The sequence below is a fragment of the Pteropus medius genome, unplaced genomic scaffold, assembly GCF_902729225.1.
Source record: "Pteropus medius unplaced genomic scaffold, Ma_sr-lr_union100, whole genome shotgun sequence".
Taxonomy (NCBI): Eukaryota; Metazoa; Chordata; class Mammalia; order Chiroptera; family Pteropodidae; genus Pteropus; species Pteropus medius.
Window position 1 is genome coordinate 668,534 of NW_024352949.1, and position 19,152 is coordinate 687,685.

Sequence of the window (19,152 nt, forward strand, 5' to 3'; positions counted from 1 at the left end):
CCCGCCCATACCCTCTGAGGCCGATCACCACGGAGCATCAGGGGAATCTGAGCAAAAGCCGCAGAGACTGAAACTACCTCTCTCAGCCTCTGGAACGCCCTGCAGGAGAAGGAAGAGGAGAGAAAGCACGGCAACTTCCTTGAACAGCCCTGCCTGGAAGCGCAGGGATTTTTCTAAACAGCTGGCAGCAAGGCTCAGTCATCAGGACAGAAAACAGAGAAGTGGGACGGGACCACAGCGAAACAACAGTTGATTTCTACCGGCCCCAGTTGCAAAACTGAGGCTGAGCCGCAGCCCCTAACTCCCAACCCAGAGGGCGCCTCCCCCATACTCTCTGAGACTGAGCACCGCAGAGCCCAAGGGGAATTGAGCAAACGCTACCAAAACTGTTGCTAACACTGACAGGGACGGAAACTGAGAGTAGCAAGTGTGATTAAAATCTACAAGAAAATAAAATACATTAGGCTTTATATAAAGCAGGGATCCAAGAGTTTTAGACGCCACCTACTGGAAACCAAAAGAAAAGCGCTTTCTTTACTGTGGGCTAAGGAGACACCTTTATAAATCTTTCTGGAAAAACAACAGAATACACTTCCATTAATGCCCAGGCACAGAAATAGTCCATTAAAACACCATGAACAACCAAGGTGACAAGGCGTCTCTGAAATAAAGAGAAAAATCTCCAGAAAATGAGCTTACAAACATAGAAATGTGTGACTTGATTGAGAGAATTCAAGATGGTACTCCTGAAAAAACTCAGTGAGTTCCAAAACAAGTCATATCGACAATTTCAGAAACTGCAAAAACAGCTAGATGAGCAGAGCAAGGAGACTAAAACCCTCAAAAAGAACCAGATAGAACTTATGGAGATAAAAAACACAATGCAAGAGCTGAAAAATGAAATAGTAAGCTAGGGAAATAGAGTCGACCAAATGGAGGAAAGGATCAGTGATATCGAAGACAGAAATCTAAAAATAAATCAGAACGAAGAAGAGAGAAACCGAAGAATGAAAAATAATAACAGAGAAATTCAAAAACTAGCTGATACCACCAGGAGAGGAAACATAAGAATAATGGGCATTATCAAAGACAAGGAAAAGGAGCAGGGACTAGAAAGCATTTTCAGACAAACAGTGGACAAGAATTTCCCAAATCTAAGGAATGAGCTGGAACTTGGAATTCAAGAAGTCAAAGAACATCCAATTATCTCAACCCAAAAAGGCCTTCACCAAGACACACTGTCTTAAAGTTATCAAAAACCAATGACAAAGATAGATTTCTCAGGGCAGCCAGGGAAAAGAAAATGGCAACGTATAAAGGAAAACCCATTAGGTTATCATGGGACTTCTCAGCACAAACCTTACGAGCCACAAAGGAATGGAATCAAATATTTAAACTAGTAAGTGAAAGGAAATATGAGCCTAGAATAATGTATCCACCTAAGCTCTCCTTTAGATACGAAGGAGAAATTAAGACCTTTTCAGACATACAAAAATTGAGGGAATTCTCCACTACAAGGCCTGCACTACAGGAAATTCTGAAAGGGGTCAGCTCACCTAAAACAAAATAACAACAACAACAAAATACATAATTAGGAGTAAAGTGACTATCAGGCAAATAAAAGCATAGGAACACAACCCTTACTAAGAACAGGGCAGTATGAGCTTAAACGATAAGAAGAGAATTGCTATAGCAAGACAGTAATGAACGTTCAGCACATATAGAAACAAACTGAGATGACAATCACTGAAAAGGGGAAGATTCAAAGATCAAAATTCGCAAAAGGGAAAGGAGATAAGGCACACACAGAAGAAAATAGACGACTGTATATATATAACTATCGTTTTCATATTTGTAATGGTAACTACACACCATAAGAGTCAGAATTGAAGTATATAACATAAAACAAGAAGAACCAGAGGCAAAATTCACAAAAGTCAACCAAAATAAAGAAACAAAAACACAAGGACAAGGAAGCAATGGAAACACTGAGCTACCAGAAAGCAAAAGATAAAATGGCTATAAGACCTCATATTTCAATGATCACCCTAAATGTAAATGGACTGAAACTCACCAATGAAACAGCACAGAGTTACAGAATGGATCAAAAAACAAAACCCAATCATAAGCTGCCTTCAGGAGACACATCTCAGCTCCAAACACAAATATAGACTCAAAGTGAAAGGGTGGAAAATGATATTTCAAGCAAATGGCATTCAGAGAAAAGCGGGAGTACCGGTACTAATATCAGATGAAACAGAATTCAAAATAAAAAAGGTCAAGAAAGATACTAAGGGACATTTCATAATGATAAAGGGAATCATGCACCAAGAAGATATAACACTTATTAATATCTATGTTCCCAATCAGGGAGCCCACAAATATGTAAAGCAGTTACTAACAGAGCTAAAGAGAGAAACAGACCAAAACACTATCATAGTAGGAGACCTAAATACCCCGCTGTTGGATATGAGCAGATCATCCAAACAGAAAATCAATAAGGGAATCACATCCTTAAATGACACATTAGACCAACTGGAGATAACTAACATATACAGAGCCTTCTATCCCAAAACAGCTGCTTAAACATTCTTCTCTAGTGCACATGGAACATTCTCAAGAATCAACCACATACTGGGACAAAGAAATAGCCTCAATAAATGTAAGAGGGTTGAAATCATATCAACCGTATTCTCTGATCATAATACTTTGAAACTAGAGAACAATTGCAAAAAGAAATCAGGAAGAACCACGAATACATGGAGATTAAACGACATATTACTGAAGAATAACTGGGTCAGAGAAGAAATATAAACAGAGATCAAGAGATACATACAAACAAATGATAATGATAGTACAACATATCAAAACTTTTGGGACAAGGCAAAAGCGGTAGTAAGAGGAAAATTCATATCATTACAGGCCTATCTCCAAGGACAATCCCAAATAAACAACCTAATGCTCATCTTAAAAAATTAGGAAAGGAAGAACAAATGAGGCCTAAAGTCAGCAGAAGGAAGGAAATAATCAAAATTAGAGCAGAAATAAATGGAATTGAAAACAAAGAAAAAACATTAGAAAACATAAATACAACAAAGAGCTGGTTCTTTGAGAAGGTTCATAAAATTGACAAACCTCTGGCTAGACTCACTGAAGAAAAAAGAAAAAGGACACAAACAAAATCAGGGATGAAAGAGAGGAAATTACGACTGACATCGCAGAAATACAAAGGATCATGCAAGAATACTATAAAAAATTATGTAACACCAAATTTAATAACCTAGAAGAAATGGACCAGTACTTAGAAAAACTACAATCTTCCTAGACTGAATCAAGAAGATCTGGAAAATCTAAATAAGACTGATTAGCAGTATGGAAATTGAAACAATCATCAAAAACCTTCCAAAAAGTAAAGTCCAGGACCAGATGGCTTCATCAGTGAATTCTACCAAACATTTAAATAAGATTGAATATCTACTGTCCTCAAACTCTTCCAAAAATCAAAAAGGAGGCAATACTTCCAAACTCATTTTATGAGGCCTATATTACTCTGATACCAAAACCTGGTAAAGATGACGCAAAAAAAGAAAACTACAGACCAAAATCTCTCATGAACACAGATGCAAAAATTCTAAATAAGATACTAGAGAACCAAATACAGCAACATATTAAAAATATTATAATTATACATCATGATCAAGTGGGCTTCATCCCAGGGGTACAGGGATAGTTCAACATATGCAAACTGATTAATGTGATACATCACATAAACAAATTAAAAAATAAGAATCATATGATCATATCAATAGATGCAGAAAAAGCCTGCGACAAGATATAGCATCCATTTATGATCAAAACACTTAACAAAATTGGTATAGAAGGAAAGTACCTTAATATAATAAAGGTCATATATGACAACCCCTCAGGCAACATTATACTTAATGGTAAAAAACTAAAAATGTTCCCTCAAAGATCAGGAAGAAGGCCAGGCTGTCCACTATTGCCACTGTTATTTAATATAACATCAGAGATCCTAGCGAGTGCAATCAGGTAAGAGAAAGATATAACACAAATACAGTAAAGTCTCTGGATACAAAATCAACGTTCCAAAATCCATAGCGTTCCTATACTTTAATAATGAAGTGTCAGAAAAGAAGTGGTAAAAAACAATTCCTTTTGCAATTGCAAGAAAAAGAATAAAATACCTAGAAATAAATTTAACAAAACATGTGAAGGACCTATAATGAAAACGACAAGACCCTAGTAAAAGAATTGAAGAAGATACAAAGAAATGGAAAGATATTCCGTGTTCTTGGATTGGAAGAATCAACATAGTTAAAATGACCACATTACGTAAAGCATTATACAGATTTAATGCAATCCCCATCAAAATCTCATTGGCATTTTTTAAAGCAATAGAACAAAAAATAATCAGACTTGTATGGAAGCACAAAAGACCCTAAATTGTCAAAGCCATCCTGGGCAAAAAGAACGAGGCTGGAGGCATCACTCTGCCTGACTTCAAATTATACTACAAAGCAACAGTAATGAAAACGGCATAGTATTGGCAGCAAAACAGACACATGGACCAGCGGAACAGAATCGAGAGTCCAGAAGAAAACACATATTGGTTCGGGCTAATAATTTTCAACAAAAAAGCCAAAAACATACAGTGGAGAAAGGAAAGCCTCTCCAATAAATAGTGCTGGGAAAACTGAAAGGCTACCTGTAAAAGAATGAAACTAGACTATTATCTATCACCACACACCAAAATTAACTCAAAATAGATTAAGGACCTGACTATAAGACCTGAAATAATAAAATGCATAGAAGAAAACACAAGAACGAAACTCAAGTACCTTGGACTTAAAGAGGATTTTAGGAATTCGACCTCAAAGGCAAGGAAAGTAAAAGCAAAAATAAATGTATGGGACCACATCAAACTAAAAAGCTTCTGTTCAGCAAAGATAAAGTGAAAGATAAAGTGAAAACCATCTCAATGGAAAAATATATTTGTCAACAAGATAAAGTGAAAACCATCTCAATGGAAAAATATATTTGTAAGCAACGCCTCCGATAAGGACCTAATATACAAAATATACAAAGAACTCATACGACTCAATAACAAAAAACCAAACGATCCGATCAAAAAATGTGCAGAGGACTTGAACAGACATTTCTCCCTAGAGCACATACAAATGGCCAACAAATAGATAAAAAGATGTTCAACATCGCTAGCTATTAGGGAAATGGAAATCAAAATCACAATGAAATACCATCTCACACCTGTTAGAATAGCTATAATCAACAGGACAAGTAATAACAATGTTGGAGAGGATGTGGAGAAAAAGGAACCCTCATACACTGCTGGTGGGACTGCAAATTGATACAGCCACTATGGAAAACAGTATGGAGGTTCCTCAAAAAACTAAGAATGCATCTACCATATGATCCAGCAATCCCTCTACTGGGTATTTACCCCAAAGACTTGAAAACCCATATCCAAAAAGATATTTGCACATCGATGTTCATAGCAGGATTATACACAGTGGCCAGGACATGGAAGCAACAGAAGTGTCCCACGATAGGTGACTGGATAAAGAAGATGTGGCACAGATATACAATAGAATATTACTCAGTCATAAGAAGAGATGAAATACTGCCATTTGTGACAAAATAGATGGACTTTGAGATAATCATGCTAAGAGAAATAATCCAGACAGAAAAATTTGAAAATCACATGATATCACTTATATGTGGGATATAAATCGAAAAGCAACAAATGAATAGGACATGGACAATGGCCTAATGGTTACCAGATGGTAGGGGGTGGGGGAGGAGATGAGACATAGATGGGGGGAAGGGGGTTATATATAGGGAAGTAAGGGGAGCATAAGTGGGTAAAGGGGATCAAATAAATGATAACTGAAGGAAACTGAACTTTGGGTGGTAATCACACAGTATACAGATGTCAAATTATAATGTACATCTGAAAATTATATAATTGCACTAACCAATGTTACTCCAAATAAACTTAATTAAAAAAAATAAATATTCTATGCAATATTAGATAGACAAAATATATTTTCTCTTATCCATAGTTTCTGTGGTATCAGTTACCCGCAGTGAACTGTGGTCCAAAAATATTAAATGGAGAATTCCAGAAATAAACAATTCGTAAATTTTAAAATGAGAGCCATTCTAGTAGTGTGATGGAATCTTGTGCCATCTTTCCTGAGACGTGAATCATCTCTTTGTCCAGCATATCCACCCCACTTCATCTCAACTTGAGATGAAGCATTATATCATCTCACATTATCACTAGAAGGGTGAGTACAGTACAGTAATGTATTTTGAGAGAGACCATATTTACATAACTTTTATTACAGTATGTTGTTATAACTGTTCTGTTGTATTATTATTGTTGTCAGTCTCTTACTTTGCCTAATTTATAAATTAAACTATCATAAATATGTATGTATAGGAAAAAACATAGTATATGTAAGATTTGGTACTGTCTGTTTCAAGGATTCACTGGGGGTCTTAAAACATATCCCTCATGGATAAGGAGAGACTACTATATTCTATAAAGAGGTGAGGTTCTTAGTTAAAAGTAAATCTCCTTGCAAATAATATCAACGTTTTGATGTATACAATTTGATACAAACAATTTAGACGTTATGTTACGAAAGAAAAGGCCACTTTCTTGAGGCATTTTCAAACTTTTTTTTCTTAAAAAAAAAATATTATGTTGCAGCTGACTCCACTGAAAGATTATGCAGTGGGCCAGGTACTAGCAGTGGCAGATAGTGTCTGCACAGCCGACCCACCGACAAACTGTAATAAAAGCTATGCCTTACTCTTCCCCGTCTTCTCAGAAAGAAAACACTCTAAATAATAAGGCAAATCAGCTCATGAAAAAAACAAAGCTCTTGACAGAGAATGTCAACTAAAATACCATGAACTTAGAAAGTATTCTTGCAAAAGTAATATACCATTGCCAGTTACACCAGCTGTCTCCACTTACAAATAGGTTGAAGAACTGAAAAAGATGACATTTGAGGTAGTCTACTGAGTCCTAAATTAAGCAGAGGGGCTTCTGGATATTTTCAATTAAAGAAGAATTTCAAAAACTGATTTTAAGAAGCATCTCATCTAGTCTGTTTCAACCAACAGCAATTAGGCATGAGGGTAGAATATTTCATGAATAATATTCTAAAATGAAATGTATTTAAAAAAGGAAAGAAATTCTATAACAAATAACAAACCTAGGCTAGATACTTTCAACAGATGTCTAAGATTTTCTATTCTTCAGTGACAGCTCTAATTTGAAGACAAACTTAAGCTTCCGTGTGTTTGCTTTTACCATACACATTTTTTATAACCTATAATATTTGGTCAACCTAATTTCTCTGTAATATTACCTTGTCACAAACTCCTTATTCTTATGACCAGTAGAAGTATCTTTGAAGGAATAGCTTTCACTGCTTATTATAAATGGGTAGACAATTGCCTGTGGATAGTTATCAGCAATGTCTTCCACAGTGTGCTGGATGGCGATGGCTTCTTCTTTGTCCAATAAGGCCACTATGTGGCTGATCCAACCAATAAACTGCCAGCAAGGAATGGAAGAAATCTAAAACACAGATAGCTGTAACTTAATAATGAATAAAACTTTAAAATTGTTTTATTATAAAAGTAATGTGCTCAATATAAGAAGTATATGTTTATAATCTTAAGTATGAAAACAGGCAGAAATATAAAAATCTTTTCTTCTCAGCCCTCTCAGTTCCTATGCTACTGAGAACCATTCTATTCTTCCAGATGTTTCTATGTATATGTACATATATCTTTTCTTTACAAGAATGGAATCAGAGAGACATACTGTTTCTAGTTTTTCCTATATTTACCTCATTCCTTTTAACAGCTGTATAGTATTCCATTTTATTTAACTACTGCTCTGTAAGGAATTTTTAGGGTGTTTTCAAATTTTTGCTATTATAGATAATGCTACAATGGATATCCCTGTATGTTTATCTCTTTGTACTTGTGCTATATACCCATTGAAGAAATTCTCAGAAGTAAAATGACTGTGTGAACATTAACAACTATAAAAACATTGCTAGAGTTCCCTCCAAAAAATTTCTCAAATTTCTACTATTAAAAATGAATTAGATTGACTTTCCAAAGTTCTTTCCAACACTGGAAATAACCAATTTTTTAAATTCATTGTCCATCTGAGAAAGTGAAAAATATCTAATTTTCATATTTCATTATTAGTGAGGCTGAACTATTTGCTTTACATATGTTAATCATGCATGTATTTCCTCTGACCATTTTCTACTGGTCTATTTATTTTGTAGAGTGGAGATAATCAACTCAGTCTTTAAAATGCATTGAAAATATTTTTCTACCAGTTTTTTTAAAACTTTGTATATGGTAAAATTTTTTCTGCATAGAAATGCCAAATTATTTTCCTTCATGGCTTCTGGTTTTTGTCTTACTCCAAGACCATTTCAAAATTTGTTCATGTTTTCCTCTAATGCTTTTTAAGGTGTTAATTTTAAGATATCTTATGTGCTTAGCATATATATTGGTATAAGGAGTGAACCTGGGCATGCTTCCTAACTTCATCTTTAAATGAGGAAAGAACAGGATATATGTGAGGATAAAATGTATCAGTCCACGTAGCTCACTAGGAGCACTCAGAAAAGGTTAGCTGCCCCAACCCAAATTCATTATAACACTGAATACTCTATTTTCCCACAAATTGAAAATGCTACCTTTATTATATATAAATATTACTTGGAAAAAGCTAAAATTATACCTTTTATTGTTCTTACCTTTAAGAAAAACATACATATTACATTTCTGAATTTACTTTAATCTCCTGTTTAAGATCTACTGAAAAAATCCAGATTCACAAGAGGGTCAGAGGTGTGGAAGATAAAGCCCTGACAAGCACTGAGTCTCCATTGCTCAGAGACCAGCACTTTTTAAAAACTTACTGTATAAAAAGTTACCACAGTACTATTTCCCCCTTTTTGAAATATTGTATCATCAACTCAAACTTTGGCCCTATTTTCCAGTTAAACAACTATAAAAGTCATTAAGGAGCCTTTCCAATGGCCCTCCACTTTTTATTATAGATAACAGGAAGGTGTCAGGATGACACAAGCCTTTTGTGAGGTGAGGATAACAGGGATATACAAGCTGGTGAGCAGAGCATGTGGGGGATTGTGGGATGCTCCTGCATGTTCACAAACACTAGCTGCTCACTGTGAATTTGGAGGCCTCAGGATTCCTGTGAATATAGTGCTGCTGGCAGACACTACAGTCACTGGAAGTGGGATGCCAGCTGAAATGTACTCTTTTCTCCCTGGGCTAAATCATATACTGGGCATGGGCACCAACAGATGTTACAGACTACAGTTTAGTCTTTATGGACACCAAACTGCTACAGAAATTCCCATCTCTGTCCCAAATATACTTGCTCTTCTATTTCTTGGAGTCCTTGTTCAGACATAGCGTTATCAAGTCCCACTGAGGAAAATGGGTAAATAGGGACACTACTTTATACAGTTTGAAATTATCTATGTTCTTGGAATGTAGCAAATTTCAATGGCTAGGAAAAGCTACAATATATGTATTACACACATTAATGTGGTTGAATATAAATAGGAATATGTCTTTCAGTTCTGTAAAGTTCTCTTTTACTAGAATAAAGATACTAACCTCTTTTGTCATTAGGCTCAGGGTCTCCTCTGGATACTGTTCTATAATCTGCAGTAGTCTGGGAAACTTCAGCCTGGCTTCATTGGAATGTAATTTTAAAGCTTTCAACATTTTGTCTACTAAAACAACTGGATACGTCTGCAGTTCTACAGACTCAATAACTAATAAGGACAGGAAAAAGAAAAGTGGTCAATATATCCACTCGTACATACATTATAAATTTAACACATATGATGACATTTTTACTTTTTGGCTTATATTTTATAGTATGTCATTGTTTTCTTTTTAACAACTACTTTAGATCAACAAACGCCAGACACAATCTTTTATACACCATATGTAAAAGATTCTATCTTGAAGGTGAACTTTTCTATTAGATTACCCATTCTGCAGGAAACATAGTTTGCTTCCTGGGCTGGAAAAATAAGGGGTAGTTGCTGATTACTGAATTTATTCCAGGAGTAAAAGGCAGGACACATAAGTCAATAATATCAAAGCTGCAACCAAAATTTGAAAATATAAATTAAGCAAATGGAAAGACTGAAGATAGCTTGACTCTAGGATATGAAGATAGCAGGTCATGTTGCTTGGAGATGTCATTCGTTCTTAGAAAGACTTTTCTCAGAATTTGTCATTTAAAACAAACACACAAATAGGAAATCAAAAGTATGTACAAAATTCTTAACATTTTATGCTAACAAAATGTGACACACACTCATTTTTCCTTTTGTGATTCACCTGAAGCAGTCTCTTCCTCCTTGCGAAGCTGTTGGTCACAGAAATCCACTAGCGTCATATAAGCATCTATTATTCTTGCTGCAGGCCACTGGTCCCTGGTGGAAGACCATGCCTCCTCCTCAGCTATCCGCACGGCTTCAGAAAGGTAATGGAATGCTCTCTGGTACAGCCCTGCAATAACCTAAAATTCAAAGATCTCAAAAAGACTGAAGCTTTCCGTAAGAACTCTGTTTTCTACTTGTGATGATAAAGAATACTTGTGATTCATTAGCTATGGCTAAAACACAGAAAGCTGGCTAAATGGAAAAGGGAGAATCTTCCCTAATTGAGAAAAAGTAAGCAATTCTAGTAAGACCTTGAGCACATAAAATAAAACCAAATAAAAAAAAAGAATAAGCCAAGTGTGGACCAGACAGTCAACTAGTCACACATAACTGGCACCCAAAGTCAAAGCAGATCATGCAGCCTTTAAAAAGAGATGGAATTTAAAAAGAGATGGAAGTTGGCACCTTATGCTCAACATCCTGAAAATGTTAATAACATTGTGGAGGAAGAAGACAAGGTTATACAACTAAAGTGACGTAGGCCACGGTGAGATGAGGAGAAGCTGGTAACTATTAAAAATACAAAATCATTTTTAAAAGCTAAGTAAAGCAGACACTAAATAAAAAAGTGAAAAAGGCTGATTTGTCCAATAAACTAATGGGACGTCTGAATGGTGACTAGCAGTGAAATTCCATTAACAAAATTCATGGAAAAACTGTCCACATAATTCCAATAAAAATTTCTCGTCGTAAAATCTGTATCATTCAAATAAACAGGAAACGCATAAAATATGTCAATTTTCCACATAATAAATTTTGCTATGCACCATTGTCAAATATATTATAGAAACATAAAGCAATGACAATTATTTATTTATTTTTCTTAATTATCCCTTTTTTGTCTTTAAGGTCCAGTTTAAAACTGACCCTGCCTATGATCTTGAAACAATGGCTCTTTATCTCAGCTGTCAGAAAGCATTTTAGGTTAATTCCTTCCATGTAGTGAAGTTATCAACAACTATTTTCAGATTGGGAATGAATTTCCATAATTTAATTTTTTTGCAAATTAGTGTATGATTATTCAAATAACACATTAAACTGCTGAATAAATCTTCATTTTAAGTAGTTAAAAAGTAATGAAATGGAACAAAGTAGAATAAAAGAATTTCAGAGCCCTATACTTTCCCCCCAAAATGTAGTATCTCTTTTTGGTTTGGTGGTTTACTTAAGAGCTTAAAAATCTACTGGCAATCAGATTCTCATCTGGAACTAAACAAAAGGGACTACTAAAAACTCCCACTGATTGGAATCACTGGGCATATATCGCAACACCTTAAAGATTAAGAGTTTAAGATGAACTAATGCAAATGTTCTGCACAGAACATACGTCTTTCCCTCTGCAAGTATCTGCAGATGATTCAAGCTGTCCGTACTTGGATTTTTAAAATTTATTTTTCAATTATAGTTGATGTACAGTATTATATTAGTTTCAGGTGTAAAACATAGTGATTAGATTAAGTTTTTACATGTTTCATGTGGTAGGCCTGTATTGCTATGAATACCCCTCTTAGAACTGCATTCACTGTGTCCCATATTTTGTATCGTCATTTTCATTTTCTTTTGTCTCAAGTTATCTTGATTTATTCTTTGATGTCACTGTTACACATTATTTAGTAGCATGTTGTTTAGCCTCCATGTATTTTTCAGTTTTCTTTCTGTACTTGATTTCTTGTTTCATACCATTGTGATCACAGAAGATGCTTCATATGATTTCATCATCTTACACTTATTGAGACTTGCTTTGTGGCTTTACATGTGTTCTATCCTGGAAAATGTTCATGTGAACTTGAAAAGAATGTCTATTCTGATTTTTTGGGTGAAATGTTAATTTATTAAGTCCAATTGGTCTAATGTGTCATTTAAGGCCACTGTTTCCTTGTTGATTGTTTGGGTGATCTAGCCATTGGAGTCAGTAGGGCGTTAAAGTTCTCTACTGTTGTTATATTACTGTTGATCTCTCCCATTATGTCTGTCAAAGTATGCTCATACATTGGGTGCGTTAGATGTTTTTAAGAATTATATCCTCTTGTTCGATTGATTCTTTTATCATTAAGTAATGTCCTTTCCTACAGCCTTTGTTTTAAAGTCTTTGTTGGATATAAGTACTGGTACTCCAGCTTTTCAAAAAATTTCCATTTGCACGAAACATCTTTTTCCATCTCTTTACTTTCAGTCAGTGTGTGTCTTTTGATTTGAAGTGAATCTCTTCTACATAGCATATATATATATATATGGATCTTGTTTCTGTATGCATTCAGTCAACCTATGTATTTTGATTGGAGGATACAGTCCACTTATATTTAATTAGTTATAAGTATGTAGTTATTGTCATTTTATTGTTCTGATTGTTGTAGTTCTCTGTTCCTTTTTTTACTCTCTTGCTCTTCTCTTATATGTTGACAACTTCCTGTGGTGTTATTTTAGATATCTTTTTCTTTATTTCTTGTATATCTTTTATAGGTTTTGATCTGTGGTTACGATGTGCTTCATATATACCAAGCTATGTTTGTAGCAGTCTATTTTAAGTTGATGGTTGCTCAAGTTCAAACACATTCTCAAGTAACTACATTTTTACTCAACCCCAATGTTTATTTTTGTCATTATTTTACCTCTTTTGTGTGTGTATCCCTTAATTTATTGTTGTATTTACACATGGTCTTCCTATTTTTGACTTTTAACTTTTATACTAGCTTTCTAATTGGTTGATCCAGTGTTTTTACTAAGTGCTTCTCCCTGTGAGAATTTTTTTCTGTCCTATATTTTTATTTTTGATCATTTCTACTAAAAAAAAGTCCCTTTAACATTTTTTGTAATGCTGGTTTAGTGGTGATGAATGCCCTTAGCTTTTGCTTGTCTGGGAAACTATTTCTCTTTCTGTTCTAAATCATAACCTAGATGGGTAATCTTGGCTATAGGTTTTTACCGCTGGTCACTTTGAATATTTCATGTAATTGCCTTTTGGCCTGCAAAGTTTCTGTCAAAAAAAAAAAAAAAATTATCTGACAGCCTTTTATGGGAGCTCTTTTGTACCTAAGTAGCTGCTTTTCTCTTTGTTTTTAGGATTCTCTCTTTGTCGTTAGTTTTTAGTATTTTAACCCTTATACTGTTTAGAAAAAAAAAAGGGCAGATTGCTGCCAGTGTTTATTTACCATCACACATAGGAATGCTACATTTTCTAGGATTTGACATTTTCAGCAATCAAACTACTAAAAACGGAATGCTATAAATAGAATGATGTCATCTGTTCCGAAGACTATCAATTTACTACATTGATGCAAAAATAATAATAAAAGCAAGATATTTCATGGCAAATTTTGGGGGTAAGGTTAGGACTGTAATCCACGAGTTATCTTGGGGTAAATGCTGTAGCAGCAGCATCACTGGTGAGTGTTCTCAAGGTAAATGGAAAAAGGGTTAATTATGATGTGCCTTGGTATGGAGCTCTTTGGATTCATCTTGTTTGGGACTCTCTCTGCTTCCTGGACTTGTATGTCTATTTCTTTCACCAGGCCAGGGAAGTTTTCAGTCAATATTTCTTCAAACAGGTTTTCAATCCCTTTCTCTCCCTCTTCTCCTTCTAAGACTTTATGGTATAAATGTTGGTTTGTTTAATGTTGTCCCAGAGGTTCCTTAAACTATCCTCATTTAAAAAAATTCTTTTTCTTTTTTGCTGTGCCAAATGGGTATTTTCTGCTACCTATCTTCCAGATTACTGATTTAATTCTCTGCTTCGTCTAATCTGCTGATTCCCTCTAGTGTATTCTTCATTTCAGTTATTGTAGTCTTCAGTTCTGATTGGTTATTTTTTTTTCTATTTCTTTGCTGAAGTTGTCACTGAGGTAATCTATTCTTCTCTCAAGTTCATTGAAGCTCTTTATAACCAGTGTTTTGAACTCTTTAGCTAGTACATTTAGTTCTTTTTCTGGAGTTTTGTCCTGTTCTTTAATTTGGGATATGTTTTTCTTCTCATTTTGACAGACTCTCTGTGTTTTTTCTATGTATTAGGTAGATCTGCTACATCTCCCATTCTTGAAAGAGTAGCCTTACGTAGAAGATGTCCTGTAGGGCCCAGCAGTGCAGTCTCCCTGGTCACCTGAGCCAGGTACTCCAAAGGTGTCCTCTGTGTGGACTTTGTGTGCCCTCCTGCTGCAGTTGAGTCTCAGTTGCTGCTGGCATGTGGGTGGGACTGACCTTCAGGCTGACTGGCTGTGAAGGCCATCTGCATCTCCAGTGGATAAGCTGTTGTGAAGGGGTGACTCCGTGAAGTGGAAGTCACTTTAATGTGGCTCTGGTGCCAGATGAGGCAGCCCATAATGTGTTGGGTGGGGCTCTGGTACGGTCCGAGGCTGGCCACCTGGTGTACTGGGTCTAAAGCCTCCTGAGAGGGGCTCTGATATGGGACAAGGTCAGCGATTGCTTGTGCTGGGCTTGATGCTGGTTGGTAGGAGCTATGAATTCATCTGTAGTTGGCTGCTTCTTATGCTGGGCTTGGAGGTGCTTTGGAAAGCTGAGCCAGATGTTGCTTGTGCTCATCTTGGGATTCTTTGTGAGCATTAAAATGTGAGCTGAGGCTGGCCATGCCAAGTTTGGGGAACTCTGGGAGATACAACACAAGTTGAAGCCAGCCACCACTTGTGCTGGGCTTACGGGCAGGTTGGCAAGAGCTATGATACAGGTTGAAGCTGGCTGCTGCTTGTGTGGGGCTTGTGGACTTTTGAGAGTCTTCTGCATGAGCTGAGCGAGGTTGGCCACCATTCTTGTGAGGTCTGTGGATTTTTGGTAGAGTCCACAGCATGAGCAAGGCAGGCTGCTTGTGTGGAGGAGCCACTGTAAGAGGCTTGGCCAGGTGAGTGAGTTGGGTGGGGCGGGGTCTCAGGGAGACACCAGCACAGGGCAAATGTTCATAGCCAGGGTAATGGAGCTCAGAGATTTGGTGCCTGCCTGTGCTAGGCCAATTGGGTGAAAGAAGAGCTCAACGAAAGAACAGCATGCCTACCAGTGCTTCTGTCCCGAGAGTTATCCCACTCTCCATCCTTCTGGCGCTTGCCCTGAAGTTAGTCAATTTAGTTCCCTCCTGTCTATCTCTGGCACTTTTTGAGCTGCTGCCTGTGCACTGGAGTTTAGAGTATGTGAGTTTGTGCAAGAGCCATTTAAGAGCAGTATGTCAGCCTCCTGCAGATGCTATGAGGACTCCTCTTTCTGGCACAGCTGCCCCAGGTTGGGGAGCCTGGTGTGGAGTTGAGACCCTTTGCTCCTCAGGGGGACCTCCAAAGCTGATCTATCCTTCCTGTTTATTAATCACCACACTGTGGGTATAGAACCAGCTTAGTCTCTGCCTCTCCTCGTCCTGATGTGGCTTTTTCTTTATATCCTTGGTTAGAGGAATTCTGTTCATCTAGTCTTCAGGTGGTTCTAAGTGTTGACTGTTCTGTAATTTAATTGTAATTTTGATGTGATCACAGGAGACAGTGAACTCAGGTTACCTACTCCACCATCTTGACTCCGCCCTCTACTCATTATTTCTTACATATAGCTAGAAGGTTACACGTTAAAGACATACAACACACAAACATAAAACGTTCATTCTTCCAGTATACATTACCTTTTCTGTATTCTCTGAAGTGGATCCAGAAAGCTCCAAGATTCTTCTAGCCTTGCTTTCCTCGATTACAGCAAGGCAGGTTGGCTCACTGCTGAGAGCATTAGCTATGATCCTGTAAGTTGTACCTAAGAGAATGTTCTGGTCATGAAAAGCCAGAATATTTTTGTTTAAGTAGCTTGATGTATTCTCACCTATTGGATCAAAAAAAAAGACACGTGAGATTTTTTTCAGAAGTAATGAATACCATAAATTAAAAAAGAAGAAATTTGTAGTATAAAAAGGTTTTCTATTAAGAAATTAACTAAAATAAATCTTGAAAATATAAGAAATTGACTTTAAATATTGGTTAGGGAATTTCTTGAACTCACATTAATAAAAAATGTTCTTTGTTATTACTGGCCATATCAAAGTTCATAGAGGCTAAGCAATTAAAACATTGATTAAATTGTATTTAAGTATCATCATTATGCATTTTGTCAAAGCACCTAATTCTATTACAATAATAGAAAATGGCTCTTTTTAATGCATTTGTGCATATACATTAATAACAGAGAAGATTTTAAAACTGATACTATTACCTCAATGTATAAGTATCAGAGACTTATGCATTTAAAGGTCTGGTTTTTCTCAGACAAGAAAAAGCTGAAGAAGCTCATCACCACCAAACCAGTATTACAAGAAATGTTAAAGAGACTTCTTCAAGAAAAAGAAGAAGAAAAAAAAACCCCAAAAATATGAATAAGAAAATAGCACAAAGAAAAAAAATTCTCACTGACAAACACAAACATATAATAAAAACAGTGCATCAATGAACACCAAAGCTACTACAAAGGTTAAAAGGCAAAAGTAGGAAGATCATGTGTAATTACAACAGTAAACTAAGGGATATGCAAAAACACACATGCACAAATGAAAATAATGGTAAAAACATAAATGTGGACGGGAATGAGAAAAATGGTAGTGATTTTAGAACGTGTCTGAACTTAAGCAATCATCAACTTAAAACAGACTGCTATAAACATAAATTGGTATATATGAAGCACACTGTAACCACAAAATCAAGAATCTACAAGTAATTTATGAGAAATAAAGAGAAAGAAATCCAAACATATCACTATAGAAAGTCATCAACATACAAGAAAGAACGAGAATAAGAACAGAGAACTATAAAAACAAACAGAAAACAATAAAATGGCTGTAATTACATACCTATCACTAATTACTTTAAATGTCAATGGATTAAATGCTCCAATCAAAAGACAAATGGATAAAGAAGACGTAGTACATATATACAATGAAATACTACTCAGTAATAAAAAAGAATGAATTCTTGCCCTTTGTGATAACATGGATGGACCTTGGGGATTTTTTGCTAAGTAAAACAAGTCAGACAGAGAAAGACAAATACCATACGATTTCACTTACATGTGGAATCTAAAAAACAAACAAACAAAACAGAAACAAACTCATAGATACAGAGAACAAACTGATGGTTGCCAGAAAGGAGGGGGGTTGTGGGATTTGGTGGAAAAGATTAAGTATGAACCGACAGTTATAAAATAGTCATGGGGATGTAAAGTAAAGCATAGAGAATAAAGTCAATAATACTGTAATAACTATGTATGGTGCCAGGTGGGTACTAGACTAATCGGGAAGAATTACTCCATAAGTTATAGAAATGTCTAACCATTATACTGTACATCTGAAATTAATATAATACTGAATGTCAACTGTAACTGAAAAAATAAAAAATAAATAAAATAAAGGTCTGGTCTACATCTTACTATGTGTCTCTGGGAAAGAAAATTCCCCAGCCCTAGTCAAGCCCCCAGCTTAGCTTGCTGAGGTGCGAGAAGTGGGCGTGAAAGAGAAAGGGCAGTCTCCTAGCCAGTCCCATCAACTACACCTTCCTGCTCATCCATAAGATGACAATTCTCTGCCAGATTTCTCTCAGATACATGACTATAACTACTGGCTCTGCTTATTTCACAAGGCTGTTACAAACTACAACCATACTATAACTACTATAACAGTAGAATTATTTTTATAAGTATTAATGTTATCTTAATATCAGTTACTCCTCTTACACATCCTCTGGGGGAAAAAAAAACATAAAAAATACTTAAGCAATTGTAACGATGATTTTCTGATCCTGGGATCGATATAGAAAGGCTGCTTCTCCTGTTTGCACATTTACTGAGGCTGATACTCTGATATGATGCCCTGCCTTGCTGAAGAGTTAAATTTGGGAATACGGTTGGGAGCATGTTCAATAATAGTGCTACTATGTACCCTTTGACATGTGGCAACAGAACAGCCATACCAGGTCCACATAAAACCCACATAGAGAAAGTTTTTCTCCCCTCAGTCTTAAAGGTGACATTATTATGAAAAGAGAAGCACTGAGGAGGAAAAAGGCTCTTCATGTTTAATATTTTACAAGGTAGTTCTTGTATGTAAACAAAGTTTTCAAAATAGTTAAACTATTAGACTCATAATTCAGCTAAGAATTAAAAAACTTCTTTAGAATACAGATATAATATAAAATAACATTCTTAAACTTATATAAATAAGAGCAGTCTAATACCCAACAAAGAGACTGTCTTCAACACAGTAAGAATCTGGTTAGGACGATTCTGGGTCTGGCTCCGGCTATGGCTGAGTCGACAGTAGCTCTGTACCCATTTCACCAGCCAATCATCTCTTGTTTTTGACTCTTTATGCAGCTCCTTCAATAGTTTCATGGCAAGTGAGAAACTGTTCTAGATAATAGAAGAGAGAAAGTGGTATGATGACATAAAGGTGATAATTTTAGAAACAAAATTATTTTATAAAAGGTTTTTTTTAAAATTGACCTGCTTCCCTTTTTGCATGACACAATTCGCCTTAGAGTAGCTAATCCATCTCCTGAGCTTCAATTATGTGGATGTCTTTTTATTTATCAAGGGGATATAATTAACATTTAAAATGTAT

The 19,152-nt window shown here is 35.8% G+C and overlaps 1 protein-coding gene and 1 long non-coding RNA gene across 7 annotated transcripts in view; one reads left to right on the forward strand and one right to left on the reverse strand.

Annotated features, from left to right (window-relative positions):
- PRKDC (protein kinase, DNA-activated, catalytic subunit) overlaps positions 1 to 19,152 on the reverse strand; it is a 193,347-nt gene that overhangs the window by 17,011 nt on the left and 157,184 nt on the right. For all 6 annotated transcript variants that reach the window (XM_039850423.1, XM_039850421.1, XM_039850422.1 and 3 more), the window contains 5 exons: positions 18,767 to 18,941; positions 16,180 to 16,370; positions 10,474 to 10,654; positions 9,736 to 9,896; positions 7,425 to 7,636 (listed from right to left, as the gene is read on the reverse strand). In XM_039850423.1, coding sequence (XP_039706357.1) covers positions 7,425 to 7,636; positions 9,736 to 9,896; positions 10,474 to 10,654; positions 16,180 to 16,370; positions 18,767 to 18,941 — 920 coding nt within the window. The remainder of the gene's footprint in view (positions 1 to 7,424; positions 7,637 to 9,735; positions 9,897 to 10,473; positions 10,655 to 16,179; positions 16,371 to 18,766; positions 18,942 to 19,152) is intronic.
- Positions 1 to 19,152, forward strand: part of LOC120592715 (uncharacterized) — a 52,178-nt gene that overhangs the window by 7,969 nt on the left and 25,057 nt on the right. The gene's annotated exons all lie outside the window — the stretch shown is intronic.